Source organism: Sardina pilchardus, chromosome 13 (genome assembly GCF_963854185.1).
Source record: "Sardina pilchardus chromosome 13, fSarPil1.1, whole genome shotgun sequence".
In the NCBI taxonomy this organism is placed as follows: Eukaryota; Metazoa; Chordata; class Actinopteri; order Clupeiformes; family Clupeidae; genus Sardina; species Sardina pilchardus.
In genome coordinates, this window is record NC_085006.1 from 13131974 (window position 1) to 13144473 (window position 12500).

At 46.4% G+C, this 12500-nt stretch overlaps 1 protein-coding gene across 1 annotated transcript in view; it reads left to right on the forward strand.

The window, feature by feature from the left end:
* The window catches only part of kirrel3b (kirre like nephrin family adhesion molecule 3b), a 168460-nt gene that overhangs the window by 141691 nt on the left and 14269 nt on the right, over positions 1-12500 (forward strand). The window contains exons 8-11 of the mRNA XM_062553152.1: positions 4206-4311; positions 10536-10684; positions 10888-11015; positions 11998-12124. Coding sequence (XP_062409136.1) covers positions 4206-4311; positions 10536-10684; positions 10888-11015; positions 11998-12124 — 510 coding nt within the window. The remainder of the gene's footprint in view (positions 1-4205; positions 4312-10535; positions 10685-10887; positions 11016-11997; positions 12125-12500) is intronic.

The following is a 12500-nucleotide window of genomic DNA, read 5'->3' on the forward strand; positions in this document are numbered from 1 at the left end:
TCTGTGTCACAGCCTGAATATTACGATCACATGCGCGAGTAAGGAGCGATACATTATGAATATAACGGCTCAGCCCAAGTGCCAAGCTCTTAAATCAAGATGGCACGGCAACCCAAATATTGAAGTCAACCCATGTACTTTGCTGTCAAACGCTTTTGAGTTGTGACAAACAGATCTCATAAACGCGGGGTGGGGTGTGTGCATGTGTGTGTGTGTGTGCGTGTGTGTGTGGGGTGCGGATATGGGGGGGTGGGGGCTGCTCATTGTGAATGTATGAGCGCCATGCCTACAGGGGCTGTGTGCTAATCAAATGTGGGTCCTCCAGAACCTCCTCCGCCTCTGGAGCGTGCCGCATGCCTGCGTCTGCTCCCAGCAGCTGTACCGTCGGGGTCCATCGGCAGTGTGTGTGTGTGTGTGTGTGTGTGTGTGCGCTGCTCACACCCACGGGGATTAGCCATGGTCGCTGCCCGGGAAAACACACACGCACACACACACACACTGTAACGAATGATAAATAAATAAGTAAATAAGTAAGCAAATAAATAAAAAAATAAGTCGATAAGTAGATAAATAAATAAATGGGGATACAGACATCAAACCTGGAGGCACAGTCTCCCTGTGAACAGCTGGCAACAGTGACCCAGAGAGATTGGAAATTGAGCTTTAAGAAAGAGGAAGAAAGCAATTAGGTTGGCAACCACGCAGCAACTCCGAAGCAACTTGGCCGATTGTTCAAAAACGCCATCTGGTTCTCGCTTTGAACTCCCGATCAAAAGCTATCAGCGCACCACTGTCTTTTTCTTTCTCTATTCTATCCCTCAGCCGCCACCACCTCCATCAACACCACCTCCACCACCACCACCACGCTCTGCTCTGACGCCTTGTCCTGTCGTCGCTGCTGTCATACCAAACTCTGTGTTTCGAGCTTTTACCGCATCCCCACTCCCCCAACCCCACTGCGCCTCTTTTCCCTCTTTCTCTAGATAAATGTGAGGAATTAGCAGCCGTGCATATTGATAGTCTGTCACGAGGCCTCAAATGGAGCCTCCAGACTCATGCATTTATGCATCAAAGTGACAAACAGACTCCTTTATTAAGTGGCTGTCTATCACAGAGGCATAGGTCACCAACACGACTGCATGTCATCTCTGAATCCAGTCACAGAGTATCTCTCTCTTTCTCTCTCTCTCTCTCTCTCTCTCTCTCTCTCTCTCTCTCTCTCTCTCTCGTGCTCGTTCTCTCGTTCCCTCTCTCACTCTTGGGCATGAAGGCTGGGGTACTGGACAGCCATCATCTCTCTCTTCTCTCACTCGGGCCTTCAGGGACCACCCATTCATTTTTAAGAGCCAAGAAGTCATCCATTTCATTACTCAAGACAAAAAAAAAAAAAAAAGCTAAAGCGGTGGCGCGGTGCCACAGCTGTTCCTGAGAGAGACCCCCGCTCGAGACGCTTCACTGGGGAGAGGGTCACTGCTTAAAAGACTGGCAGAGACTTGAAAGTATCCCCAGGCCTCATCAGTTATACAAAAGCGACGTTAACGAAGGGCACAGCCCGGAGAATCAGTGCGGCGGGAAGTTTCGTCTTTTTTTCTTTGCGTATACCGCATTCGCTCGACGCTTAGCATCAAGGTGCGCCAACAGAGCACGAGGTGTGTGCTGCGTGTGTGTGCTCTGTGTGTGCGTCGTGTGCTGTGCTGTGCTGTATGGTGTGTGTGTGTGTGGTGTGTGTGCTGTGCTCTGTAGCCCTGAGGGTTTTTTTTCCCCCTTCCGCTACATGAACAACGCACACTGGCACGGGTTGCCACCGGTGCTGCCCACCTTTCTGCCCGCCCAATTAACCAGCGCTGCTACTACACACCTACCTGGCTGGTAGGTGCCTGGCGCAAGCCCCATGCTCCCTCTCTAGGGCCAACGGAGCGTGTGTGTGTGTGTGTGTGTGTGTGTCTGGGGGGGAGAGAGAGCGAGAGAGAGTGAAAGAGAGAGAGAGAGAGAGAGAGAGCTGGCACAGGTGTGGTTGTGAGTGGGGGACAGAGAGAGGGGAGGGGGTGGTTGGGGGTGGTGAGGGGGTGTCTGGCGCCCCAGGGAGGGGCGCAGTGCCGGGGCAGACATGCCGAGAGGAGCAGATGAGAGGGAGGGATGGCACCTGGACCACCCTCCTTCTGGGGCCCCGTGGCAGCTGAGCTCACCCAGTCCAGCTGTGTGCCTGCAAGGCACATACTTTGAGCAAAGAGGAAGTGCATGCACACTTGCGTAAACACACTCACACACACACACACACACACACACACACACACACACACACACACACACAAAAACAGTCATACACAGGAACAAACAAATAGACACTCAGATGCACCTACCTCCATATTTTCCTCTCTTTCCCCCCACAGCACTGTCCTCAGGGGGATGTCTGCTCTGCGCAGCACAGCAGGCTGTGCCCGCTCTGTCTGCCAGTGGCTGTGGCCAGTAGCCCTGCTGCCAGCCAGCCTGCATGGGGCCAGTTGAGATTGCATTAGTGTAATTGGACACAAAGCACATGGATACAGGAGCTCTTCCAAACGTATGGAAAGCACCTGGAAAATTGAAAAACTGGCTGGCTCCCGATATCCCATCTCTCTCTCTTTCCCTCTCCCTCTTCTCTCTCTCTCTCTCTCTCTCTCTCTCTCTCTCTCTCTCTCTCTCTCTCTCTCTCTCTACCTTGCTCTCTAAAACAGACACACTTGAAATATCCACGGCCAACACAGACACACTTATGTTTGCCCCCCCAACAACCATGCACTTCCAATATTCATTCCAAGTGCAAAGCCACGTATTAAGCCTGATAACTAAGTAGTTGTCACAGGTGTCACATGTTTGTGACTCACAGTCTGATGCAAATTGCCTTGTCTGTCTTGCCAATGTCTTGGTAACACTTTATAATAATGGTACACAGACGTATTACTTGGGCATTAGCAAACAACTAATTATTCTTCTATGTAGCATTGTTCCCTCCTGCATACACACATGTTCAGAAACAAAGCTGAAATGTTTTCAGTATTCATGATGCATTTATCATTAATTCATTAATTAATTGATCATGAATCACGCATTAGCTAGGCATTGTTTCAATATGAATTTTACTCCACCCTCATTAGAAAGTTACTCACAGTATCTAACTGATCATATTATAACCACTGAATACTTCTAAATAACTGGCTTGTCCTCAACGTTGTGCTTCATTTAGAAATAGAATTCTCTACACTTAATTTAGCGTAGAGAATCAGCACTTAGAAATAATAAAACATAATTACAAAACATAATCACTTTATTAATGAGGAACAAAACATTTTAACTTTGTTTTTACACATTTCTGAATACTGTTCATGCATACGGTTGCAGAGAGTACGGAGCGCAGACAGTGTCCTTCCTTTGTAAAATATTTGAAGTTGGAGCTATACAGTGGTAATGAACAGATCAGTAACTTGTACATTGGTATCCATCATTGAATTCATGTCTTTGCAGTGACTCATTCACTGAGGAAAGGTGTACACATGTAGACTGTTATGCAGTGTAGGGTGGATAATAACAACGTTGAACAACGCGGCAACAAGTGGTGCAAGGCACCCATTGTGATTTTCACTTGTTTAAGTGACACTATGTGTGTGCCTGTGTGTGTAAGAAAAACAAACAGCAATACAGAAGCAGAAAGTGATATTTAGCGGTAATGACACACATCCTGCTTCACACATAAACTGTTTACTCACTTTGCATGTCTGTGATTCGAAGCTTTGTTTGAAATTGTGGTCATTTGAGTGGTTGTTTTTTCTTATGTCTGTGTAAATGAATGTTCTCACAGCAAAACGATGTGGCAATTAATCTCCATTTTCAAACAAGCTATTAATGGATTTTTTTATAGTCTTTTATTGTTTTTCTGCCTCCCTTTAATGTCAACTGTAGACAGCAAAATTAATTAGTTGTCCTGTTATTTAAAACACCTGTATTTTATTTTTCTTTGATCACAAAGCCCGTCTCCCATGCCTCATAAGTTGCAGCCGGCGAACGACAAATGAGTTTGCAAATGATTAAGAGTGTGGGCAGGCTCTTGACTATACCCTCTCTCCCTCCCTCTCTCTCTCTCTCTCTCTCTCTATCTCTCTCCCTCCCTCTCTCTCTCTCTCTCTCTCCCTCTCTCTATCTCTCTCTCTCTCTCTCTATTTTGTGCATAGATTTGCCATTGGTCAACCTGTCGGTGGAGCCACAGCCGGTGTTAGAAGGCAACCTTGTCAGATTCCACTGCTCCGCCAAGGCCAATCCTCCAGTAACTCACTACAGGTGAGCAACTGTGTACTGTCTGTCTGTGTTATACTCTCAAAGCCGTGGACAGTTTTACAATGTTCTCTGTAGGTTTTACTGCACCCTGTGACTGTGAATAATGGAGTGGTTTGAGCAGCTCGTTTCTGGCAAGGAACAGAACATAAGATGCTCAATACATAGGTGTAGCTGAACCGTATGTGTGCTGCTGAATCTTATGCATTACGGATTATAAACCACAGAAAAATGCTCTTAAAGATGAGTTTGATATACAGTATTATGTAGATACTGTAGATGTTTCCTCATTCTATTATTTACATGTGTCAATTTAGCCATAGTGTACATATTCTCCTAGGGACAAAAATTGCATGACACATTGTGTAACATCCACCATAATTGACGTCCCTATTTTTGTACTGGATTATTAGCTCTGTAAATGACAAAAAACAATCCTGATGTTGCAGTTGCTGCGCTGTGGTTTGTGTGTACAGTGTATGAGATATCTAGCTCTGCAATCAAAGCTCTGAAAAAGTCATAGATGAATCCTATAGAAATTGTGCTGTAACCTGTCATTTATCAATGTGCAGTTGTGCACTACACTTCACAATGGCAGTTTACAGAGCTTCTGTCACACCAGGTGCACTCAACTCAAGCCTATGTTATAGGGGATTCACAGCTACTTACTTATTATTGGTTGACGTGTTTTTTCACCTTTTTGGTTATTAGAGGTCAACAAAAAAGATTTCTATACATACTGTGCAGTCTATTGCCAGTGAGAGTCTTTGGCAGTAGAAACCCGATAACATCCCACACTGCCACAATGGGCCCTTAGACAGTGAGAGCAATGTCTCTATCTGACACCACCTTCAAACTTGCAGAGAAAAATGTTTCCTTTTCACACCAAATAGGCGAGAATGTGTAAGAAATAATAATAAAAAAAAAGTTATTTATTTCCCACCAAGCCTCGCTTTCGGCCTTGGCAAAGGGTAATACCGGGGTGATTTGTCAAGACATCCTTTTCTTTGTGGGTTTTTAAAAGCGAGTAAGGAATAAGTGGAGCGAAATCAATAGGAAGGGGAATTGCTCGGCAATGAATCCAGAGGATGTATTGGGAAAGCGAATGGATGTCCAACCTACTCACCGGTAGCAGGAGAGAGAGAGAGAGAGAGAGATACAGCGGGTCCATCCTCAGCGATGGGACCTTGGCCTTTTAAAATAACATATCAGCGCCGACTGGGGGAGGCTGCTGATTCGCCCTTGACACGGACTCCTGATGAAACCCGACGTCTTGACACGCGCATGCTGGGGCAGCAAGAGGACCATTCACCAGCAGGGGACATGACATCCCCACAGGGCTGCCGAGCAAAGGTGGCAAGACTCAGGAAGGAGAGTGAAAAGAGAGAGACAACAAAAGCAAGAATAACTCGGAGGACCCTTTTAGGGCCCGTTTAAAACAGTGAGTCACATCGTAGAGGATCTCAATATCCTGTATTCACCGTTTTTTAAAAGTGTGTCACATTTTTATAGTGTTTGCAAATATTGACTATGAAGGCGATGCTGGACACCCCACACCTAACAATCCATCCAACCTGCTGCTGTACGCCACAACACACACAATGTTGGCTGCAACTCACGGGAGGAAACGGTATTAAAAATGGAAGGATGAAAACAACCATATGTCACCCCAGCTGTAACAGTTCCATTCACAGCTCCATGACTCTTCCACGGGGCCCCTGGGGACCGGGGGCCGTTTATCCCCTCTTTTGTCCACTGCGTCTGGGGAAGAAGGGAAGGGCCATCACAAGAACCTCACTCTATTGCCGATCCGGAGGACGTGATGATGACGTGACGTTAGTAATGATGCCATAGCAGAAACGTGTTGTGATGCGCGTGTATGCAATACCCAAATAGCATTGTCCCATGGTAGCCCACACCATATGCTTTCACAGTAGCGTTAGAAGACGGGACAAAAACAAAGCATCTTGTCTAATAATCACCCGGGCAACATGAAAGAAAGCATTCTTTAGTGTTTCCCACATTTACATAATACTATAAAAGTATAGGTAGAAGTGAAGTTATTATAGCGCTTCCTAGAACATCATTAGTCCTCATGCGTCATTCAAATTAATACTTCAGAGTAATTAAAAATGGTGCTACCTCAGGCTGCTTTGCAGTAGGGCTTTATAGGTGGAAGTGATAAGGTAATGTTTTCCGTTAGGAGGATATAATGCCTTGTAAGGGATGGTGTCAACATTTCAACCCGTCACTGTGGTGGAGCGAGATTAAATACGAGTGTAATATGTCACTGTTGACACTGCGTCGAAGGCATATTTGAATTGAAATACTAATCGTTCTTCATGACATCTCCATCAACTTCAGTCACTGGCAAAGGGCAGATAACAAAGAATAATAACATACAAAAGGGAACCGATGCAGAGCTGTTTTATATTATTATTCTTATCCCCATGGTACCTTTCCCTCGTAATATTGACAGCAGAATATGTCCACAAGTCAAGGCAGCCGCTGCAATCTTACTGAATCATTAATGTATTCCTGTCAACAACTGAAACTTTACCTCCTCTGTCACTCATAGAATTCATTGTGGCTTGTCTCTTTTCTTCACTATCAAACCTGACATGACAGCAAGTCACAGCCTGGAATGAATGCTGTCATCTTCTCTATACATGGGACCTGTAAAAGCCACATGCAGTTCATTTATATAGTTGCACTTATGTTGTGAAACGTCATGTTGGACCCTCTGAACAGAGAACACTCTCCATTATCCAAGGCTAGCTCGCACTCTCCATTACCGATGGCTAGTGCTCAGTGCTCATGGACTTAAATGAAGAGACTGGGGAGCCCGACTGAAACACAGCGTATCCAACAGAGGCTTTTAACAAGGCACTCGCCCCCATCTCACGTTTCGCCTCCTGAACAAACATTTCCCTCCAATCCTCAGCAGACTCCTAATGATTATGTTGCCGTTGCCGGTGTCGTCGTTGCCATTAGTCGTTCTGCTTCTGCAAGTCTCCTCCGCCGCGGCGACATCTCGGAGGTGGTGAATGAAGGGGTTCTTTGTTTCTCCCCATCCGTAACGGGCACCATGCTTTGTTTGCCGTGCGTTTGATGTGTGCACACTTAGGCACCAGTGCCGTCGCCACAGCTACTCCGCTCCCCACGTTTGTTTGCCGCCGCCGCCGCCGCCGCGTCTCCCTGGCGACCCTCTCCACGCCACCCAAGGCCACGCGCCGTGATTCATCTGTTGACAGGCGCCACGGCAACAAACAAAACAGCGTGGACACAGTCAATATCTCCAGCAGCAATTTAAATCTTCTGCATGCTGGCCAAACACTAGAGTGATTTGGCTGTTGTGCGCCACAAGGACTTCCATGCTGTGATGTTGTAAGGGAGAAAATGCACCAGACTTGCAGCGCCCCAACTGTGTCTCTATTGCCAGACATGTAATCAGACTTTAAATTGAGAGGTACCCGTCTGACAAGCTCATCCTCCTCACACACACACATCTTCTAGCCCTTAGGAGAATATTAAAATGTCATTCAAAACTTTGAAGAAAGACAGTGAAGACAAGAGCGGAAAAGAAAAACTCAGTCAGCTCTATCCAAGGACCTCGGTTTATGTTATTGCATTCCCTCTTTAATATTGTGCGTGCCACCTCGGAAGATAAACTACTCCGTTATTTGAGATGAGACTTTGACAGAAGTGACACCACGTCTTTACCATCAGTTTATTTACCACATTCTGTCAGCGTGTCCAACCTCTGCTGAATGAACTCTGCAACCCTTCAGTAGAGCCGTTTGAAAGGTCAGCCAGCTCCACACTGTTTGAATCTAGCAAACGATAATAAATTGTTAAAGATGATAATGTTTTGTTCGAAGCACACACACACACACACACACACACACACACACACACACACACAAATACATACACACACACAGACACACACGCTCACACACACACATGGTCTCTTTCACATACACTCGACAGTCTGGCATACACACTCAGACGCACACACTCACACACAAGGGGTATCTCTCTGTACTTTCCATCTGTATTGATATTCCTGGGTAGCGTTTGCCCAGGCCGTTAGCTGGGGATATGAGTTAACAGGCTGTGTTTGCTCCCGCTGATCTTGGATGGAGACCAGCTCATAATTCACACAGGCGTTTTAGTCTCAAATACCGGAGGAGGAGATATCAGCACTGAAATAACATCTCAGCATTCAGACATCCCTGCTTTCAAACCCTGATAGCTTCATTTTGAAGAGGACAGTGGCTTGCCAAGACAGCCAGGCAGAGAAAGCAATGCTACTCAGAAGTCAATCGTACTGTAGGTTGATGATATGCATCCTGCTACTCCCATGAACGTCCTCACATTCTCACATACAATTTTACCTCATCAAAGTCCCCTCTTTACGAAAGTGTTCTTGGAGAAATAGTTTTTGAATGTCAAGGAAAATTCAGCGTCGACAACTGCTGCAATCGCATAAATGCCATATTAAATGCTTGGAAGAAATTAATGAAAAGTAATTGCCATTAATTGGAGCTATTTTTAATCATTTGAGATGTTGGGTTGTAAATTAAAATACCTTCATGCTTCATGCTTCTGTGAGTTTGTAGCATCCCTGGGTTCTGGTTTGGTGTACTTACCTAATTTCGCTAAAGTCTTTGATGTTCAGATAAAGATGAATGTCTTCTGTGTCTCGTTGCATCAGTGAAGTCTTTCGTCTGCGCTCCTCCATCAGCTCTCCGAGCAGGTGAGAGAGGCTTTAATTGGTTATTAGCATTCCCCCATAATACAAATTAGTGTGTATGGGTGGGGGAGCCAAGAGTACCCATCTGCCTTAAATTAAATATTTTTAGAAACACAGGTGTCCCTCTGTGCAAGCAGTCTAACATTGACAGTCTCTCTATGTGAAAGCATGGGACACGTTAGCCAGATCGCAGCTACAGCTATCCAAGCCAATTACAGCAACGCTCCTTTTTAGTAGAATGAAGGGACATATCTTCTCCTATTTAGTTGACTCTGCTTCAGGGGTGTCAGTTGGTTCTGACACTAATGAATTGTTCTTGGGTTGTCCTTTGGCGTTAGGGACCGGTTTCATTCCTCTTCAAAGACGTACCTGGGATTTTTTTTTTTTTTTTTTAGCTCGCAGTCAGTTTGCCAAGCACTCGCTCTGCCTTAGTGGAGAATAGCAGCTGCTGAGCATTTCAATTTGTCTGAAAAGTCTCAAGTAACAGGCCCGGACAAACTCCCCCGTTCCTCCCTCCCAGTTCCCCCACATTCTGGTTTTACAAATGGCTTCTGTCTCTTCTGTCGACGGGGAGCCATCCGCAGCAATGAGCGGCGAACACAAGCGGTGACAACCCCCGAGAAGCATCGCCTCCCCGGCGTTCGCACCGCGCAGTCTACCTGTCACCGGATTGCCTCTGTCTGCAACACAAACAGAAACGTTCCTTGCCGTGGCCTGCATCAATTTATTACCGTCAGCCTCCTTTATGGTGCGTACAGTGGATGTCATTTCGATGTGTTGAGTAGAGGGGGGGGGGCCTACCTATTTGTCATAGTGAGATTTTTTTTTCTCGGTGGTCGTGCTCGGCCAGCATTAACGGGGGATGGAGCTGTCTGCTCCGTATCCAGCCAAGAAAACATGCTGAAGCAAGCACAGCTCCCTCACTTCTCTGGGTCCCCTCTTAAAGCGTGCTCATCTCCTGGCGGCCATGTGTGAGCCACTGACGTATCAGCCCGTTCACTCTCATTTCCGCGTCCAGAGCCATCGAGCATGTGTTATCCTTTGCTTGTTGATGCCCGCCATGAAAAGATGGTGATGGATGTGGGAAAGGAAGGGGGGGGGGAAAAGAGAAATAGCTGTGCTTGGCATTGCCTTGGTAATCAGAGGCCTGCCTCTTGAGTGAAGTGTTTGTTTTCCGACTCCCCTTGCTGCTGGTTTGAAATTCGAACAGCTGCACGCCCCGCAAAAAACACCTGCGGTTCTTATTCCGCGAGCGCTTATGCAGATCCTGCTTTCTGATCAGTCGTCGAGGCTCTAATTAAATACATTTGTCCAACTAGTTGTACTTTCTGCCAAGAGCTTTCGCCGATATCATCTCTGAACCACGCCAGATCTCTACCTCTCCAGGAGTGCATTGCTTCAGCCAAATGGCTTGGCCCCGACAATCAATATCTTTTTTTGTTCTCTATTTCTTTTTCTCTGCTATTCAAAGGTGGGCCAAAGGAGGCAGTATAATCAAAGAAGTATCAGGCGACACCTACGAAGTCGTCGTTGATCACTCGTTCTTCACCGAACCCGTCTCCTGTGAAGTGACCAACCCCCTGGGCAGCACAAATATCAGTCGCAATGTGGATGTCTACTGTGAGTGCCCATCGACTGTCTCCGAGCAGAATATGTTTAATTGTTTTGTTAGACTGACTGCTAAAACAGATGTTACTGTAGCTCTTACTGTGACAACACAGTATGTTCAATCCTCCAGATGTCTTTTGCATGTTGATATTGTGGGGCTATTATGATGTGTTTACATATGTGTTGTAATTATGTTCTAAACCTTTTTTGGGCAGTTGGGCCTCGCATGGCCACTGAACCACAGTCGCTGCAGGTGGACCTGGGGTCTGACGCTGAGTTCAACTGTGCCTGGACGGGCAACCCCTCCCTCACCATCGTCTGGATGAAACGAGGATCCGGAGTGGTAAGTTCATCCTGAACAGTAAAATAATTCAGCTTGTACTAAAGGTCGTCTTGTGTTTGTAGTGTTTTCTATTACAAAGATTCAGAGTTTAATTCTCTTGAATCAACTGTTGTAGAAACATGTTTTAATTGGGAGAGTGGTTAAATTACCAGAATTGCCCTCTTGCTGTGAAAATGTCAAAATGCTTCAAATGAAATGTGATGCTCTTGTAGTTGCTAAGCTGCCAAAAACTTCAAAGTAGCCTAGCATTGCTCTCTAATGCTAAAAATACATAACCTGCTGGATATGTGGAAAAATATAAGCCTACAGTATAAACGTCTTTCAAATGGTTTCTCAAATTTAAAGTTGTATATCAACAGTATGCATTGAGAAATGCTGTAGGAAATGTGAAATTAGGAAGGGGGAAAAAGCAATTATGTTCAGAAAATGGATGTAATGGCCATATGTTCACTTAAGCAAATCTGTTTGTCAAATGAAGATAGCACAGCACTCTCCTGGCATCTAGAATGCCACGATTCCACCGCTACGCTAAACCTAGCAAACACACACAGGGTCATTTTTTTTTAAAGACTCTAAAGGCTCCATTAGAGGAGCGATTTATAGCCTTTCCGTTTTGTTTGTGTCCCTCTACCATCACGGTGGACATAAAAACCTGAATCCGCCGCCCCGCCACTGTGAAGGTGAAAGCAGCCAACTCATTCTTCTCTCTCTTTCTCTCTCTCTCTCTCTCTCCCTCCTTCTCTGACTGTCATCCACTTCAAAGTCCCTTGGTCCCCCCCTCTGCGACCAAATTGGATTTTAATAATTAAAAAGTGCCCCTTTGAGGGTCTAACTGGAGTATGGATGGGCTGTGCTCTTTTTGTGTAGAGCAAAAGGTTTTGAGAGGGTGCCGGACTAATCGTTTTTTTTCCCATTCCTTTTCTTTTCCCTCCTTTTTTTTGGGGGGTGCGGCGGGTGATTTTTGACCTCCTTTCTCTCACAGGTCCTGAGCAACGAGAACATCCTGACTCTGAAGGCGGTGAGGCAGGAGGACGCTGGGAAATATGTGTGCCGCGCCGTGGTCCCCAGGGTCGGCGCGGGCGAGAAAGAGGTCTCGCTCACGGTCAATGGTAAGCACAACAACGCCACGCGAGCTCATCTCCTCTGAGGTATCCAGGGGTCAAGGAAGGCAAGGGATTGGAAGAGGAGGGGATGGGGGGAAGGTTGGCTAAAGTGTTGCTGTGGTTCTATGAACACGTTGCACAGTCGATGATAGGAATTCACCTTCTCCACCCCCCCCCCCCCACCAGTAAGCCCACAGGTCCCCTCTCACCCCCCCTCACTTCCTCCCCCGGCCCTCCTCCATAAATCAGATGTAATCACTGACGGCAGGTGGAGCGTTGGCTCCCAGGCGAATGAGATGACTTCATAACGGTGGCTGCCAGAGCACTCGCGGTCCACTCACCTCAATAGGGCCAGCTGACCCCACCGACCCCGCGAGAGGTC